Source organism: Penicillium atrosanguineum (genome assembly GCF_028827265.1).
Source record: "Penicillium atrosanguineum strain IBT 20685 chromosome Unknown utg000006l_segment0_segment0, whole genome shotgun sequence".
In the NCBI taxonomy this organism is placed as follows: domain Eukaryota; kingdom Fungi; phylum Ascomycota; class Eurotiomycetes; order Eurotiales; family Aspergillaceae; genus Penicillium; species Penicillium atrosanguineum.
The window spans coordinates 1571134-1588230 of record NW_026623138.1 but is presented as its reverse complement, the minus strand read 5'-3'; the positions used below and the strand labels follow the sequence as shown (position 1 = coordinate 1588230).

Below are 17097 nucleotides of genomic sequence, written 5' to 3'. Positions count from 1 at the left end.
TGCAGGTTGTGGCAGTCACCGTACTTTAGTGACGTCCGCTTTTAAGCTGCCAGGTGTAGTATATTATTACTCCGAGCGACGATGCGGGTACCGAGGCTCCAGACCCGATTAGGGAAGGGGCTTAGTCAGCATACTCGTGGGTGGGTTCCAAAGTTCGTGGCGCCTGTAACGGTTTCGGCGAGTCTTATCGTAGACACGAGAAGACCATGGCATCATACATCCATCCTGCAGGATCGCTGCTGCAGGGCCCCCAATTTCTGCAAGTATAATACCTCCAAGGTTCCTCCAAGCGTCCACCAGGAACCCCTCTCTCCTCGTGAGGAGACCGATGAGCATCGCGGTCAACGTATAGAGCGCAACAGAGCCTCCATGTTTCACAGATTCTCTGCCGCGCCTGCAAAGGCACGCAGCCAGAACAAAGGCTCCGGATCAGCTCGCGCCAGCAACAAGAACAACAAGAAGATTAGTGGCACAGACTCTAACCCCAGCGCCGAGCAAACAGTTCATCCGCTGGCCAAGCGGCAAAAGGCCGCCAGAGCCTGTCACCGCTGCCGCCTGCATCGCATCAAGTGTGACGAGCAGAAGCCTTGCGCACAATGCGTCAGCATCAAGGCAAAATGCATCGTTTCCTACGCCCCTCCTCGCTCCTCTCAGACCAACAACGACGACAACGATCACACGAGAGGTGTGTCGTCGTCAGTCTTTCCTCCAAGATCGCCCTCGCGCTCGCCTTTACACACAGCATGTCGCGACAACAGCGCAAGCACCAGCAGCCCCACCGCCAATACCAGTCCGAACAGCCCATATGTTCCTGCCTCTCGCATGAGCATGAGCCAGGATAGCTCATGGGCGACAAGAACTCCACCGGATAATGTCCCCAAGGAATGTTTCAATCTCGCGCATGTCCAGGGCTTCTTTGCCAGCGGGCAGCCAGTCTTCTCACATACCTCTGCCCTTGGCGGCTGCCTCTTTCCTCAGCTCCCGCATCCCACCGTCCCCTCGGGGGAACGCCCTCTCGCGTCGAACGCGCTGCTTAAGAACCAATGGAGCTACTATCTACGGCTTTTTTGGGACGACTGCCATCCGCTTCTGCAGATTATAAGCAAGACAGAGTTCGCCGAACTCGATGCCCTGCCACCACCGACTATGTTTGATGAGTATTCGGCAAGGACCGCCCTAGTTGATTCCATGATCGCTCTGGGCATACAGCATAGCCGTGCCACTGGCCTTAACGGGCGGATATTGGGCCTCCAGCAGCCACCATCCCGGCAGTACTACCACGCAGCGCCTTCGCCGGAAGCCACCTGGCCCGGCTTTGAATACTTCCATCGCTGTCGTGAATGCATGAGAACAAACACAGATGTGACATTGGAGGTCCTACGATGCCATGCTCTCATGGTCCTCTACCTTATAAAGGGCAATGCTTTCCGCGACGCATACAACCTGCTCGGCATCACTGTCCGCAAGGCCTACATCGCCAAACTCCACCGACCACCACCGAGCCATCTGCCCGAGGTCGGAAAGACTGCTCGTATGCAACTGTGGTGGATGGTCTTCTCCCTAGATCTCCAGTGCTCGCTGCAGCTCGACATGCCCCCCGCCAGCCAGAAAAGCCTTGTTAAATGTCCCTTTCCTGCCGAGGACGCCCTCGCCCGCTACTTCTCCCCCCCCGGTTATCGCGAAGGCACGAACGCTTACACCTATTCCACTCGTTTGGTCAACCTCGCCGTTATTGTGACTGACATTGGCGCGTGCGTCTCGACCGCGGACCTCGTCGATGACGATGGCAATAGCCCGGCCGCTCTCGAAGGTCACGCCCGCAATCTCACATCCGCGCTCCAAAACCTCGAGGTCTGGCGCAACCAGCTACCTTCAGAGCTGCTGCTGAGCCAGTCTGGGAACAGCTCTGGCAATACTGAGATGCTTGACTTTAATCGCGCCCTGGCCCTGCCCGGCTGGTTGTGGCGGCAAGCGGTGCTTTTGGAACTCCATTATCACAACGCATATACCCTGATCCAGCGTCCCTTCATACGTCTCCGCTACGCCCACTCTAACGATGCTAGCGGCATAATTTTGCCACCCTCCTCTCAGCAGCCGCACGTGGAGCAGCACATTGCCAGCGCCCTACACCACGCAACCATAACCGTCGACACGGTCTTCGCCATCTGCTCCATGTCTGACGTCCTTTATGGCTGGTCAGAGGTCCTGCAGCCGCTCTGGAATGCGACGCTGACAATTATGGCTTATGTCTCTGTTAACTCGCTGAGCTCCGTGGTACCACGGGCGCTCGACTCCCTCACACGCGCCCAGGCCGTTTTCGAGTTCTTCTCCCCAACCTGCCCGACCGCTCTCTCCGCAAAGGGCATTGTTCAGTCGCTCGCAAACAGTTTGCAGAACATGATGACGCAGGGCTCGTGCGCAGTTGCCAATGACGAACAAATGGGCTGGGACCTCTTCGCGTCGCTGCTCGAGGAGCAGCAGACGTCCTCAGCCGGCCTTGAGAGCGCCCCCTCATCCAACGATCTCTATGGCAGCGTGCTCTTTTCACCCTTCATGCCTTCAGCTTCGCAAATCAACACCCCCGACTTTAACTCGGCGACCATGCAATTTGGCGACTCTTGAGGCTAGCTCCTGGGCGCGTATCCACCACCACGCCACCGCCTCTTGAAGGACTCAATAGAGGCAAGAAGCGAACATTATCATTCTGGGCGCTCATGGTACGGAAGGGTTTACTGCAACAGTACGAAGGATTGCAACTGCGAATGCTTGCCACTCCCAAACGGTTGCGACGACGGGATGATACGGATTACGATGGGCCTGCGCAGGTCAAACGATTATAAATAAACACAGAAAGCTAGAATTAACAAATCCCTTAGAATAAAGACTGCTGAGCACACGCGCTCAAGCTAATGAATGAATGAACGAATGAACGGTTGTATTGCATTGCATTGGACGAATATCACTCTTAAGACACCGCCAGTGCTCGGATGGCGACTCACAACCCTACATCCCGGTGCCGCTGCCATCCGGACGGTACGCTGCCGGGATTGTGGGCCACTTATCTACGCCGTCGAGCATTGCCATGGCCATGCCACCCGCGAAATGAGGCTGGATGTGGCAGTGCAGGATGAAGGCGCCAGGGTTCATGCTCTGGTAGCGAATCACGATCCAGGTTGGCATGCCCGGCGCTACGTGCGTGGGTCAGCCAGCTTGTCTACACACGCGACCGCTGCGCTTCAAGGGAAGAATATTAAAGACTCAGAAGGAAGACTCACCAACGGCACTTGATACGAAGCTGTCGCGAAATGGGGGGTTGTCGAGGTTGAAGGACTCGGGCTGCGCCTGCATAGCCTCCTTGACGGAGGTGTAATTGAAGTCACCTGTACCGCTGCCGATTATGAAGAACTTGTTGCTATGCTTGTGGAACGAATGTGGCGGCTGCGTAGGGTTCTGGCTACCGGGATCAGTGAGGACGATAATGTCCACCCAAGTTCCATTGAGGGTGCGGATTGTGAGATTGGAGTTGAGAGCTGCGGTGCTGTTGGGATCAAAGAGGAGGGGATAGCCGTCCGTTATGGACATTGGGTAGGAGATGTTTCCCTGGTCTTCGGTCAGCTTGCGCTTCTCAGATTACGAGAAGGGAGGGGGAAGGGGAATGGGACTTGCGCTCAGGGTCCAGTTCCAGGCGGCGCCATCACGGCCGGCCTTGTATATGTGCGTCGCATCTACGTCCTGCGCGGGTTTTATAGCGGGATATGGTTCGAGGGAGCTCATGTCAAGGGTGACGACTGAGCTATTGGTCGCGCTGCCAGCCTGGTTGAAGAGTGCGTGCGAGTCTGGCGCGATGGTTTCAATCTTGCCGCTCGGAGCGTACGAAAGCAGGGCCGTGGCGAAAAGGATTTGGTTGCCTCCCACATTGGAGAAGCGCATGGTATAGGCGTCGTAGCTGGGCTTGTCCTTGAGTCTGACGAGGGCCGAGTAACGCTGCGCGCTAAAGATGAGCATCCCGTCGACGCGCTGCGGTTGCACAAACTGGCCGTCTGCGGCGTAGATCCACATGTCATGGTCGTCGATGGAGACCATCGGGGTCTGCACGGAGGCGCCGAGGATGAAGTTGAAGCTGACCCAACGGTCGGTGTTGCTGACATAGAAGACGGACGGAGTGGTGTTGGTAGCCTCGCACGAGTATGCCAGCGCGGGTGGCAGCGCACTCAGGTTGAACTGGAAGTTGCCCTCAATCTCGGCAATTCCAGGAGGTGAGCAACCTTGCGCGGTGATGTTTTGCCCGTTCAGGGCTTGTAGGGTGGAGGGCGTTGCCAGCGACATGTACGTCGATATGGGTAGGCAGCTCACCTTGCCTCGCCCGTTGATCAGGATCGAGTTTGTGCAGTACAAGTCCAGGTTGGCGTCAATCTCTGCCTGTAACACGGCCGCCGAGTCCAGATGACTCCAGTCTGATATCGTGACGAGCAGGGGATTAGTCGCTGCGTTTGCCATTGCCGCCACTTCGGCCGGCGACGAGTTGATGAGACTGTATGGCAGAGGCTGCTGGGGGCTAGGATTGACGTGTATCGGACCCAACAGACCATCGCTAATGTCGGAGAGGTAGTGGCCATGATACCAGTACTGCGGCTGTTTAGAAGATGTTACAAGGTGTGTTGTGAATTCCAATTACCGTGCCATAGTCATCAGCCGTCCACTGATAGAGGAATGACTCCCCCGGCAGAATCGGATTTTGCGAAATCCCGGGGACACCGTCCGACCAGGGTGTCTTGAGCTGAGTGATGCCGTGGAAGTGGATGGTGGTGTTGCTCGGCAGATTGTTGTGGACCAGGAACTACAAGGCGCTGTCAGCCCTAGGCGAACAACTCCTCGGCTGTAGCATCATGCCTATCTGGCGTCTATTTTTACCTTCACGTTGTCTCCTTGGTCTATGAGGAGGGCTGGACCGGGCGAGGTGCCGTTGATGAGAATCATCTTCCTGCTGAAGCCGTCCGGGGCGCCATAGTCCCACGTTAAGTTGATCGTAAACGACACATCTTTAGCCACGGCTGAGCAGACGACAACGGCCGACCATAGTAGTAGAAAACTCCACATCTTGACACTGTACAGGGCCGAGGCTGGCTAAGGATGGCCGGTGCCGCCCTAGTATGGCGAACGAAGGTCATTTTGAATCGCGAATACGACGGGCAAGGCCATCCTACCATCGGGTTCCCTCTTTGGGAGCTCCGAATATGGCAATAGCGGCAGTGTCAGACGAGCTGAGGTTTTCTCCCTAAGGCAGTCGAGAAGAGACCTTCTCCTTGGGAAGTACCCAGAGGAGAAAATTTCCCTCTGAGGGTACTTCCAGTACTCCTCCGGGGGAAGTATCTATCCAGTGCCCACCTCCTGCGAGCCCACCTGTCCTCTACCCTGAGGCCCCGGCCGTTTGAGGATACACTTGATATAGAGGGTCTAGTGGTGCGAATGGACCGAACAGTACCGACTCGGTTGAGTATGCGGGAGGACCTGGCTGCCTTGGAGATAGGGCAAGACTGAGAGGGGTAAATTGTCAGGGAGCTCAATTAACTATCACCTTCCGCCCCAAGAATTACATTCCCACTTTCGGACCCCACTGCCTGATAATGACTAGTCACCTATGCTAAGATCTGAATTCTCCCGGAATGAGTATCGCACGCACTTTCCACTTTGAACTTCATTCACCAGAAATTATAACACCAGGCCATCCGTAATGCTGTTCTCTGCAACGCTTTGGATACCGCTTTCATTTGAACTAAGGATGTTGGTTTCGTCAACGGAGATACCTCGCTTCTCATATTGCCTGGCAAATTCATTCGTCGTTTTTTTGAATCGGTAGTGGGCGGTTTAAGGCCTTTCCCGGTTAGTGGACAACACGTAGGCATTGAAAACGTCCGTGAGATGAACACACCAGCTGGTTTGCCTAGGCTGTCAGCTACCTGGAGTAGCACACTTTTTGGGTTCCAGGCGCGGGTATCGATCTTCACATCAAAACTTTTCTCATTTTCCGTTTACCTCCCGAAGTTCAGAGGACCCATTACTCACCTCTGGGATCTATCACAATTCAGTCAAATACTCTAACTTTATTCAAGCATTTATAGCATGCACACCTCTTCGTTTGTTCGTCTCTTCGTTTATTTATCGGCCCGTTAAAGCACGCTGTTTAACCAAGCTGTTTATCCCTGTACTAAAATTGATTTAGAATTCTACCAGAAAATTTGTTTCTGCAATCCAAACAAGAAGATAAACTAAGTAGACCTATGAACTTAATTCTTCACTTCTTTCTCGACATCATTGGGACATCTTCTTGAAGCTCTTCATGTCTCTTTTTTGTTCCATTACCAAGACAATATTCCAATGACTTTCAAGGCGTCTGAGTATTTAAGCTTGATGTTGCGACCGGCCCTTTATAATCATTTGCATCAGCTTCTCCGTCGGGCTCTTCCCACCTAATCCATTTACGGTCCCCAAAAAGTGCTTACTAAGTGTTAATTACCGCAGCATCCAATGGGGCCTTAGGACGCTACGAACCCGCTGACACCCCTGCTCAACTTCACATTGTGTGTTCATTCCAAGGTATCCCGCCACCTTCATACAATATATGCCCGGTTAATCAAATCCTGGGACATTCTTAGAGGTATGCAATCTGTTCTCATTCATTGCAGCCTACTGGTTAACTACGTGCTAACGCTCGAAGCCTTTTTTTTATTTTTTCTAAGACGCATCAGAGCCTTCACCTTTGGATACGTATCTGAGCAGATATACATTCATAATCACCATTACTTGTATGTAAAGCAGCATGGACACTGCCACACTCATCACAGTCCGACCAACAGAACCAAAAGACGCACCAGGCCTACCAGCCGTGGAGCGCTCAGCGGCTCAAGCATTCACACAATTCCCAGATCTTGCATGGATTGCCAATGGAGATGTCCAATCTACAGAAAAGCATCTCGAACTGATTGAGGGCGGTGCTTCATGGGTCGCTATCGGTTCTAATGACGTGCCGGTTGGATTCCTGAATGGCATTTTCATCGACCAAGACCTCTATATTTGTGAGGTTTCAGTTCAATCGGAATATCAGGGAAAGGGAATTGGTCGGCGGCTGATGGAGGTGGCGAGGCAACGGGCAGTCTTTTGGGGCTGCATGTCCATTACTCTGACCACGTTCCAAAAGATTCCTTGGAATGAAGGCTTCTACAAGTCTCTGGGATTTAAGACATTGAATGCATATGAGTTGACGCCGGCGTTGTATGATATTATGAATCAAGAGGTTGATGCTGGTCTGCCGGCTGAGCAGAGGTGCGCAATGCGTCTACGCTTGGCATGATAACTAGATTTGAGGGAAGAGAAACATATTTATATGGCCAAGTGCCAGCTCAGCACGTTCAAAGAGGCCCTGGGATGTCTATCTAGAAAACCGTCTAGAAGTATATCAATACAGACTTTTGAAAGAGTCTTGTTTGAGGGGAAATCACTTAAATGTACTATTAATGATTCATAACGATAAAAAAAGGGATCCGCCCTTCCATCCGTGAAGAACATAGAGCTGGCTCTGCAGATCCCGTACGTCTTGAATAATGCGCCAGATAGCTTCCACCCTATTGAAGATGAATAAGACGAACGAGGTAGGTGCCCTTCTCATCGTAATTGGCTGAAAGCTCAACAAATGGGTAAGAGCAAGGCCAGTAGGGCATGGTGTCATTCGAGGTAAACATGCCTATTAGCTGGGTTTCCACCCAATGAAATGCCATTTGTTTGATTGCCATTGGTTTCGTGACCATCATTTAAGCACAATAGGATGTATTCCACATCTGCAATTCCTCAGATGGGAGATTACCATACCAGAAGCTCCCAAAGCTATCCGGAGATAGAACTGGTTGTAGAATCGGCGGGGGGAGGGAACCTGGAATGTCGGAGCCTTGCTCAAGGGGGCGTGGAATCAATGCAACAGCCACCAACAGGATCTAAAAAACAACCCAGCTCGTGCTTGCGACCTGATGGAAGTGGACTATTGTGAGCTCGTTCACGCGATTGCCGGGAACCGTGAAGATCAAAATGATTACTTCTCCACCCCATGCCTTCTTCAAAGGTCTTGAAGGATGCTTACTGTACTGCGCACAGGGGTACTCCCAAGTGAGGTGAGGTTTATCAAGGCCAGATAATCGTACGAGGGGATGGAAATGGACTTTGTTAAAGATGGTCAGGAACATGAGCGTCGTAATGTGTAAGATAGATACTGATCGCCGTATATCATACCTCCCACGCTTCGAATGGCAAATTAAAATGGCTGTAGATGCCATGGCGTGAAACATCCACTGGAAAGAAAGAAATCTCGGATGGAAAACTGATTTTGTCTATTTGCGAGCGAGGGAGGGTCTCCTTCCGCGAGAACCATTCTTTCCTCATTCATACCATCCGACAAGCCACAACAATCAAGAGAAAACAGACAGTATCAGCAAGACAATTGTATGGTTTCTTTATCGCGCTAGGAACAAATATTTATCAAGTGCGCTTGTACTTTGGAACATCCATCGGCCGACCCACAACGAGTCCGGGGAGTGGAGGTCCCCAAACCCACTTCATATTGGCCTGTGGCGAAGCATGGTTCTGATTTTTTCCATCAGAGTTATCATTTCTCTTATTACTATTCTCCTGCTTGGCCTCATTTCCAGAACTTGAGGTTCTAGGCTGGGGCGGGGGTAAGTTCGCAGACCGGTTGTGGCCGTGGTAGCATCTCTTATGGTCATATTTTACCGGTGGAGGGTTGACGTGATGACAGTGACAGTGGCAATGATGGTGGTCGTAATGGTGAGCATGTGGGCAAGTGTCATGGTTGTGGCCTTGGGGGGATTTTTGGTCTTTGGTAGGTATATCTTTGGGATCAGTTCGGCGATCATCACGAGATAGCTGCTCCATCATGTATGGTATGTAGGGATAGACCAAACATGGGACTACAGCGCATGCTCTCATCTTGTCTTCTTCATGTAAATCTTGAAGCTCCGGATCGTCTTCCCTTTCATGATGATATAGGGCTGGCTTGTGTTCATTTGGCCGATTTGCTGGTGCCGTTTGGGCAGGTTGAGCTCTATTAGAGTGTGCCATTCTCGTGTCATGAAAGTAGAAAGGTTGCTTGTTTCTTTTCTGTTGATGATACAGCCTGTGCGCTAGGTTGCCTTGAGTATTGTCTCGACAGTATACCGGATAGTACATCCTCAACGGATCCTGATCAGAGACATTTTGAGGCATCTTATTGATTTGTGCTAGATCTCTAGGCCAACGAAGGCCTAGCCGAGCATCGAGGCTTCGCTATATAGCCGTCCACGGGCCCAAGTCAAGAATCAAGTTTACCGACTACCCACCACCCGGTTAGTGAAACATGGTATGCAGTTTGCCTGCAACTCTCGTATTGCGCTAGTCTTTGTTCAGACGTCTTCAAAGAACGAATAGCTAGGTGTTGTATTCTCGACGGGACCTTGCACCTTCTAGTTACACCACATCGAAGCGTTTGCTCGCTAGTGCATCATGGGACCGTTCGAATAGGCAACTTGAGAAGTGAAGAGCCATTCATTATGTTAGGTTTCATGCAACTTCTTTCCCGATTCTAGTCTGAGGCCTCCTGGAAGGCAGCGCCTGAGTCGCATGACTTCACAAAAACAAACAAAGAGAGCTCACTCCACATTGAGAATATGGCCTGACGACGTAGATAGCTGCGCGTTGTGTGTCATGGAAGGGGTGTAGCGCTGGACCCATTCTTTAAGGATAACGGAGAATGTTTCGCAAACAGCCTGGACAGCTTGGTCGCGAGAAGCTCCACAACTTTCAATGTAGACTGCAAAATTGTGAGTACTTTTTCGGTCTCGACTGGGCGGCTGGAACTAACATTTGACCTTGGGCTCTGTGCCTGAGCCCCGGAAACTGAAGCGCACTCCACCCTCCAGCCACAGAGTCAGCATTTGGCTGGTAGGGTCATCGGGCAAATCGGGTTTGTTGTCGAGCGAAGCAGAGTCATATCCCTCTGTCAGGTCTCGCCAGTGCAAAATCTTAAACTTCCCAAACTGTTTGTCGGCAAGGAATCTGCCGCTCCTGATACCTCGGAACAGCGCAATACTGAGCTCGGGGTTTGGAGATCGGAAGTAGCTGTTCAATGTCTCGTGGTGGCCAAACTCAGTGAAGAGTTGTTGGAGTTTGGCATGAACTGTCAGGCCTTGGGACCTCCATTTGGCCTCCGCAGCAAGGAAAACCGAGGCGGCTGTAATGCCATCTTTATCATAGCAAATAGAAGGGAACATATAGCCGAGTGCTTCCTCGTAAGCAAATAGCACAGTCTGCCCAGTCTTCTCCAGGTCTCGAGCAACGTTTGCCATCCACTTGAAGCCAGTCAAGGTTTCCTTGAATTGGATGCCCTTGGCCTTGGCCATCTTATCGAGCATACCACTGGAGACGGTTGTAGTTAAAACCGTAAATCTTGACAGGTCGGCAGCACCATCGAGGGAATCGAACACATGCGAGGCGAGAAGGACACCAACATGGTTTCCTGTAAACAAAACCCATTCCCCACTAGGGCAAGGTAAGCGGTAAATCATGACAGCTAATGTTTGACACTTACTTGACCTTTTCTGCCGCAGCAAACCGATCCGCGTCTGGGTCATTGGCAATAATTAGGGTCTTCCCTTCTCTATCGGCGCTCTCCATCGAAAGATCCAATGCCCCGGCCTCTTCTGGGTTCGGGAAATTGACAGTAGAGAACTCGGGATCCGGTTTCTCTTGGGCAAGAACAGCTGTGCAGTTATCGATTCCTAGCGATTCACATAGAGAGGGGAAAACCAAGCCCCCAACGCCATGAAGAGGTGTGTAGACAGTTGGTCTTGGAGATTGCCACTTTGGGACCGTTGATTTCTAATAGGCGTCAGTCTTGGATTTCGACAGGCTCTGGATGGATGACTGACCACATATGTTTCAACGCAGCCGATGTAATGAGGAAGTAGCTTCTGGTAAGCGTCCGCATGTAGGAGGTCGCTGGGCTGCAAGTCTTTCCAAGCAGTTGGCCAAGGCTCCAAGTTCTCACGGATCGACCGGGCTATCTCGCCATCCTCAGGTCGATTGATTTGAGCGCCATTGGTCGAGTAACTTATAAGTATGTGGGTTAGCCAAGTCAAGAAAAGCAAAACACGTCCTCGGAGAGTCCACCATACACCTTGTACCCTATTTTATTGTTGGGGTTAGCAAAGGATTATGCCCGACGGAGGAAGATGAAACAGACATACCATTGTCTTGGGGTGGGTTCTGCGGGTCTCCTTATTAGTACACGTTCTACCTCATGAGATAAAGTACTGGCTTACATGACTCGCAGTCACCATAATACCGGCGGCAGCTTTAAAATGATTCACGCCGAATGGAACCATCGGTGTCGGCCCGGCCTGGTCGAAGAACCAGACGGGGATTCCCAGAGCAATGAACGCATTGGCCGCAAGCACGGCAAACCGATCGGAGTTGTGGCGCGCATCATGTCCAATGACTACGCCCTTCGGAGCAATCTCCGGGCGTCTATGGATGTATTTGGCAAGTCCCTGGGATGCCTGGATCACTGTTAATGAGTTCATGCAAGAGAAGCCAGCTGCCATACGGCCGCGTAGGCCCGCTGTTCCGAACTCGATACCTAAACGTTCAATCAGTAACGCGATCCAAAGCGACGGAGTGAGTGCATACGATTCCGTAGGCGCAGCTCAAGCTCATTGGTAGAGCCAGCATCGCGCAACTGCTCTATTTCCGCGCGAGTGTTGGGATCCTATATCCGAATTCATGAGATCATGCCACCAGGAACGAGGAAGGGCGGGTACCTGGTCCCACCGAAGCCATGTCTGAACCAACGATGAGATCGAAACCTATTTGAGTTAGTGCTCACTCAAGAGAGAACTGTAGTCGGTAATACCTGAGCCATCATGCAATGTTGAAGTGTGAAGGTATTTAAATCACGGGCGACCGCGGCCGATCAGTCCCCGCTTGTTGATCCACCTCCGCCCCTGCGACATTTCTTCTCGTTTCTGCCTGGACTCTCCCTTCTTCATACTCTTGTCTGTCACGATTGAATGCTCTATACCAGCCTCGGAACTATGTTTCCTTGAATTTCAAACTCCCAAACACCCAACCTTCGCAACCTCGCTCATTCTCTCACCGCATCTTTTACTATGGAGAAGCCCGCCCTCCGCTCGTCCCGGAAGGACACTTTGTTGAGTCGCCGGTTCATCGAAGGCTTGATTGCAGAGGGCAAGCATGTCATCATCTATGAAGGTCGCGTCCTCAAGGTAGACGCCTGGATCAAATACCACCCCGGCGGAGACAAGGCGATCAAGCACATGGTCGGCAGGGATGCAACGGACGAGATCAATGCGTACGTCACCCACGAGGGTTGTCTCGACTCACGCTAATACCTCAATCAGATTACATTCTAAGGAAGCTACCGAGCGCATGCCTTCCTACCAGATCGGACGGATTGAAGGCCTCTGGTCCAACTTCCTTCCCCCGATTCAAGGCGGCAAGTTCCGCCTGTACACAGACGACGCATGCTCGAGTGAGGAGGACTTGAGCAGCCGAGACAACTCTAGCCAGGATGGATCCCTTCCGCCTTCCCCAATCTTTGATGCGATCGATTCGAAGCCCGTTCGCCGCAGAAACGCATCGCAAGGAACCGACAATTCTAGTTCTACTCCTGCAACTCAAGACTCCCAGCCGAAGCCGGCCTTCCTGGACGCTCGAACACAAAAGGAAATTGACTTTGACATTGCCAAATACCCTTCGCTGGATACTACAAACCAGGAAAGCATCAAGCAGAAATACCGCGCCCTACATGACCATTTCCAAGCCGTGGGCCTGTTCAAATGCAACTACTTCTCCTACTTTATCGAACTCTGTCGATATACACTCCTCGCAGGCCTATCATACTTCTTTCTTCAAATTGGCTGGTGGGCCAGTTCCGGATTCTTCCTCGGATGCTTCTGGCAACAGCTTGTTTTCACAGCCCATGATGCCGGCCACATGGGTATCACACACAATTTCCACATCGACACCACAATCGGCATCATAATTGCTGACTGGATTGGAGGACTAAGTCTGGGATGGTGGAAGCGGAGCCACAATGTGCACCATATTGTCACCAATGAGCCCGAGCACGACCCCGACATCGAGCACATGCCCTTCTTCGCCATTTCCCACCGCTTCTTCACCAGTCTCCAGAGTACCTACTACGACCGGCAAATGACCTTCGACGCCCCGTCCAGATGGATGCTCAAGATTCAGAACTACTCATACTACCCCATCATGGCGCTGGCCCGCTTCAACCTCTACCGCCTTAGCTGGGAATACCTGTTGAAGGGCCAGGCCCCAAGGAAGGGACCTGCTTGGTGGCACATCTACTTCGAGATCGCTGGCCAGATTTTCTTCTGGTACTGGTATGTCTACCTCGTGCTGTACAAGTCGATTCCGGACGCTAGCAGCCGCTTCATCTTCCTCATGGTGTCTCACATCGTGTCCTCGCCCTTGCATGTGCAAATTACACTATCCCACTTCGCCATGTCCACTGCCGACCTGGGTGTTCACGAGTCCTTTCCCCAGAAGATGCTTCGCACCACTATGGATGTTGACTGCCCTACCTGGCTGGATTTCTTCCACGGTGGGCTCCAGTTCCAGGCAATTCACCACCTCTACCCTCGCATGCCACGCCACAACCTTCGTCGCGCCCAGAAGCACATTCTGGAATTCTGCAAAGACACAGGTATCCCCTATGCCATTTTTACCTTTTATGATGGAAACAAGGAAGTCATCGGCCGGCTAGGTGATATTGCAAAGCAGGTCCGTCTCATGGAGGAGTGTCGCAAGTCAATTGCGCAGGAGGGTGTCTTTTCGCATCACCAGTAGACCATATCCTTCTCATGCAGCCTATCAACGAGTTTCCTAGTGTCATGAAGCATGATTCACATACAGACCTCAGTGCGTCTTCAAGAACATCAATGAATCGAAATATTTTCTCTATTTCCTGTACAAATCGGTAGAAATACTAGCACGAGTCAAATCGGCTTGCTATGCAAATGCAACCCACGTCACCTAACTTAACCAGGCAAACCACCTCCACGCGCAATCTTCTTCGCCCTCTGCTGTCGCCGATTATGATTCGCCCGACTCGCCTTATTCTGCTCCTTCCTCTGATGCGCCGCCGCACTATCAGGCTCCTGAGGCCGACCTCCTCGCCCCCGACCACCACGACCTCTACCCCGTCCCCGGCCACCACCTCTTCCACGGCCACCTCCATGTCCAGTCTCCCCATCATCCCCAGAATCATCATCGCCTTGTGGCCTCCTGTACGATGTCGAAGGCAACGAAGGCTGGTTCAACGCACCAGTACCAGCATCGCCCGCATCAACAGCCAACCTGTCCTCCAACTTCACAAGCCTCCTCGGATCCCGCGTCAACATAACAGCCCATCCCTCAATAGCCTCATCCGTCATATTGGTCTCCCGCTTCAGCGTAGCACGAGGCTGCGAGCGGCGCGTCGTCGAGTCCCGACCAAATAGCGCCGCATTGCCCTTGTACGCGCGGAAGAGAGTCATATCCAGATCAGCCGCGCGACGGGTCTGAGCTTCGGCATCCGCTTCGGCATCTGTGCCTGCTGTGACGGCATCGACAGTGCCGCCTACATCGGCGACGTCGTATGTGTCATCGCGCTCATCGTCATCTGAGTCGAAGCTTGCCAGGGCGGATAAGATTGCGGCTTTGTTGGTGGCGTGTTGGCTGCGGTCTGCTAGGACAGTGTCGGCGGTTAGGTCTGCGTCTGCACGGCCGAAGTGGAGTTTGCCTTCTGTGTCGCCTGTGCGGCTTAGTTCGGCGATGTCCACGTCTTCGTCAAAGACGTTTCGGCGGGCTGGGACCCCAGCTAGTTGGGGTGAGACTGGTGGGGTTGATCGGGGGGCCAGATGGTGGCTTGGTTCAGCTTGGGGTGGGAGCTGTTCGGATCGGTCGAGAGATTGGAGTTCTTGGGGGAGCGAGTCGTCTAGAAGGTGAGAGATGATTGTTTCCGGATTGTCGTTGTAGACGTCTAGGAGGCGCACGACGAATGCGGATCCGAGATTTGGGAAGAGATCTTGCACTTGCGAGACGAGTGACATCTTGTGTGCGTGAAGCTCGTCGGGAATAAGAGGGCCTGTTGAGACTCCTTTGCCCTTGTCGATCTTTCTTCGTCTTTGATACCGGTGGTGAAGGGGTTTCGTTTCCATTTGATAAGCTCGCAAGCTGGCGAGAAGGTCCTCTCCTCGTTTTTGAGGGTGGCTCGTGAGATATTTCTCGAGGCGTTGCAGGAGGTCTGAGCTGCACACAAGATCGGACAAAAGGGTGGCTTCCTTCTTCATCCTGGGTGTGCCGACTCCGGCGCCTGCTTTGAGGCCGAACAGTTGGTCAAGAAGCAGAGATAAGTTGGTTGATGGCTCCTTCAACAATGAGACCAGGCCAACATAAACGTTGGCAACCATCATCTTCCGAAGTTCTTCTCGGGGCTGCGCCTCGTAGGCCTCAACGAGGGTATCCAAGAAGTCCGATCCTGCCATTAGAATTTGGCCAGAAGGCGGCAATACCGAGGCCAGGATCGTGAGACGTCGAATGTCCAATATTAATTTCGAGTCTGCTGACTTCCCACCAAGTAATAACTGGCTGGTGACCATAGACTTGGCTCTTTCTAAGCTTGACGTGATCTGTTCATGGTGCATATCCCATGCAGTTGATAATGACGTCTTCCACGCATTGCTCGATGGATAGCAGCAACATAGGTTTCCCAGCAGCTGCCAATTCAAAAGTCCTTCTGGCGGTCTGGAAAGTCCTATAATATATCGTCTTGTAGCAAGAAAGCAGAGTTTCCGTAATTGTCGAGCTTTAGGTCCAGCTTGTAGACCAGGGTCCCCGGCTGCGGCATGTTGGTAGAATGAGTCCAGAAATGAGACCACTGGGAGGTCCTCGGAACCGACAGCTTTGAATTGTTGTTCAGAAGCACTCAAGCGAATACCAAGCAGCATCATCCATGCATCGAGACAGGCTTCCCAGTCATCAGATGGAATGGTCTTCCGCACTGCGGGGGAGGGCACTGGGGCCAAAGGCGGAAACTCCGCCATTGCAATGAACGGTTGTTAGAATGAAAATGAAAAATTAGGCTATCAAGAAGAAATAGAAGAAAACACAGCAGACAGAAAGAGAAACAACATAGCCATGACCACCTCCCAAACAAGGCCACGATCTGTCTGCATTTGGTCCCCGAGATGGTGCTGACTCAGCACCAACCCAAAGCAGCCTAGCGCCAGATAACCGAAGAGCCAAGACTTTCGCACGAAAAAAGATTCGCGTTTCGCGCTCCACCCACAAACTCCAACCCGGCCATCATCAGTTTACCGAGCCCTGCAGTTCAGCTCTTGATTGGCAATTCCGCCTTAACAACAACACAAAACTCAAGATGTCTTTCCAGAAGCCCGAGAAGGATTTCGGCGAGGGCCCTGTACGTGCACGCCTAAGTACTGTGACAGCCACAGATAACGTTCGCCGTGATGGCGGGGAACGTCGTTGTCGCTGTCGCAAAAAAATCTTCAATGGCTTTTCTAGTCTATTCACTCTGAACAGTGCTAACAAGCTCTGCAGAAGGTCCACAAGATCCGCATCACCCTGACCTCCCGCAAGGTCGCCTCCCTCGAGAAGGTGTGCCAGGAGCTCATCGACCGCGCTCGCTCCAAGTCCCTCCAGGTCAAGGGCCCCGTCCGTCTGCCCACCAAGACCCTGAACATCTCTACCCGTAAGACCCCCAACGGTGAGGGTTCCAAGACTTGGGACAAGTTCGAGATGCGCATCCACAAGCGTCTCATCGAGTGAGTTAACCCCAGCACGTGTGGTACTGGAGCTTGTCGCTAACTATCGGACTTCCAGCCTTCTCGCCCCCACCGAGACCGTCAAGCAGATCATCATCAACATCGAGGCTGGTGTTGAGGTTGAGGTCACCATTGCTGCTTAAATTAGTTAGCTCGCATTGGATCAGGGAGGGTCATGGACCGCACA

The 17097-nt window shown here is 52.3% G+C and overlaps 7 protein-coding genes across 7 annotated transcripts; 4 read left to right on the top strand and 3 right to left on the bottom strand.

The window, feature by feature from the left end:
* Positions 1-369: 369 nt before the first annotated feature.
* Positions 370-2622, top strand: N7443_007736 (uncharacterized protein; the record flags this gene model as incomplete). Its single annotated transcript, XM_056887792.1, has 1 exon — positions 370-2622. The coding sequence occupies one exon, from the start codon at positions 370-372 to the stop codon at positions 2620-2622; it is 2253 nt and encodes a 750-aa protein (XP_056739483.1).
* A 381-nt stretch (positions 2623-3003) lies between these two features.
* N7443_007735 (uncharacterized protein) lies at positions 3004-5097 on the bottom strand (the record flags this gene model as incomplete). The annotated part of the gene is made up of 5 exons (XM_056887791.1): positions 3004-3188; positions 3276-3605; positions 3663-4626; positions 4676-4837; positions 4912-5097. 5 exons carry the CDS (start codon positions 5095-5097, stop codon positions 3004-3006), a joined length of 1827 nt encoding a protein of 608 aa, XP_056739482.1.
* A 1720-nt stretch (positions 5098-6817) lies between these two features.
* On the top strand, positions 6818-7348 carry N7443_007734 (GNAT family N-acetyltransferase; the record flags this gene model as incomplete). Its single annotated transcript, XM_056887790.1, has 1 exon — positions 6818-7348. One exon carries the CDS (start codon positions 6818-6820, stop codon positions 7346-7348), a length of 531 nt encoding a protein of 176 aa, XP_056739481.1.
* Positions 7349-9689: 2341 nt separating this feature from the next.
* Positions 9690-11903, bottom strand: N7443_007733 (phosphoribomutase PRM15; the record flags this gene model as incomplete). The annotated part of the gene is made up of 9 exons (XM_056887789.1): positions 9690-9850; positions 9902-10578; positions 10628-10917; positions 10968-11148; positions 11214-11223; positions 11286-11304; positions 11361-11677; positions 11728-11806; positions 11859-11903. Coding segments are annotated over 9 exons (1779 nt in total), but the record flags the coding sequence as incomplete, so codon positions are not given.
* A 303-nt stretch (positions 11904-12206) lies between these two features.
* Positions 12207-13932, top strand: N7443_007732 (fatty acid desaturase; the record flags this gene model as incomplete). Its single annotated transcript, XM_056887788.1, has 2 exons — positions 12207-12409; positions 12459-13932. 2 exons carry the CDS (start codon positions 12207-12209, stop codon positions 13930-13932), a joined length of 1677 nt encoding a protein of 558 aa, XP_056739479.1.
* Positions 13933-14123: 191 nt separating this feature from the next.
* On the bottom strand, positions 14124-16169 carry N7443_007731 (ASCC2 family CUE domain-containing protein; the record flags this gene model as incomplete). The annotated part of the gene is made up of 1 exon (XM_056887787.1): positions 14124-16169. The coding sequence occupies one exon, from the start codon at positions 16167-16169 to the stop codon at positions 14124-14126; it is 2046 nt and encodes a 681-aa protein (XP_056739478.1).
* A 275-nt stretch (positions 16170-16444) lies between these two features.
* S10a (40S ribosomal protein uS10) lies at positions 16445-17077 on the top strand. The gene is made up of 3 exons (XM_056887786.1): positions 16445-16546; positions 16687-16910; positions 16969-17077. Exons 1-3 carry the CDS (start codon positions 16505-16507, stop codon positions 17051-17053), a joined length of 351 nt encoding a protein of 116 aa, XP_056739477.1. The 5' UTR covers positions 16445-16504; the 3' UTR covers positions 17054-17077.
* The last annotated feature ends 20 nt before the right edge of the window (positions 17078-17097 follow it).

Coding starts and splice junctions, on each gene's coding strand:
- S10a (XM_056887786.1), top strand. CDS start 16,505: ATGTCTTTCCAGAAGCCCGAGAAGGATTTCGGCGAGGGCCCT. Junction 16,547..16,686: donor AGGATTTCGGCGAGGGCCCT/GTACGTGCACGC, acceptor CAAGCTCTGCAG/AAGGTCCACAAGATCCGCAT. Junction 16,911..16,968: donor ATCCACAAGCGTCTCATCGA/GTGAGTTAACCC, acceptor TCGGACTTCCAG/CCTTCTCGCCCCCACCGAGA.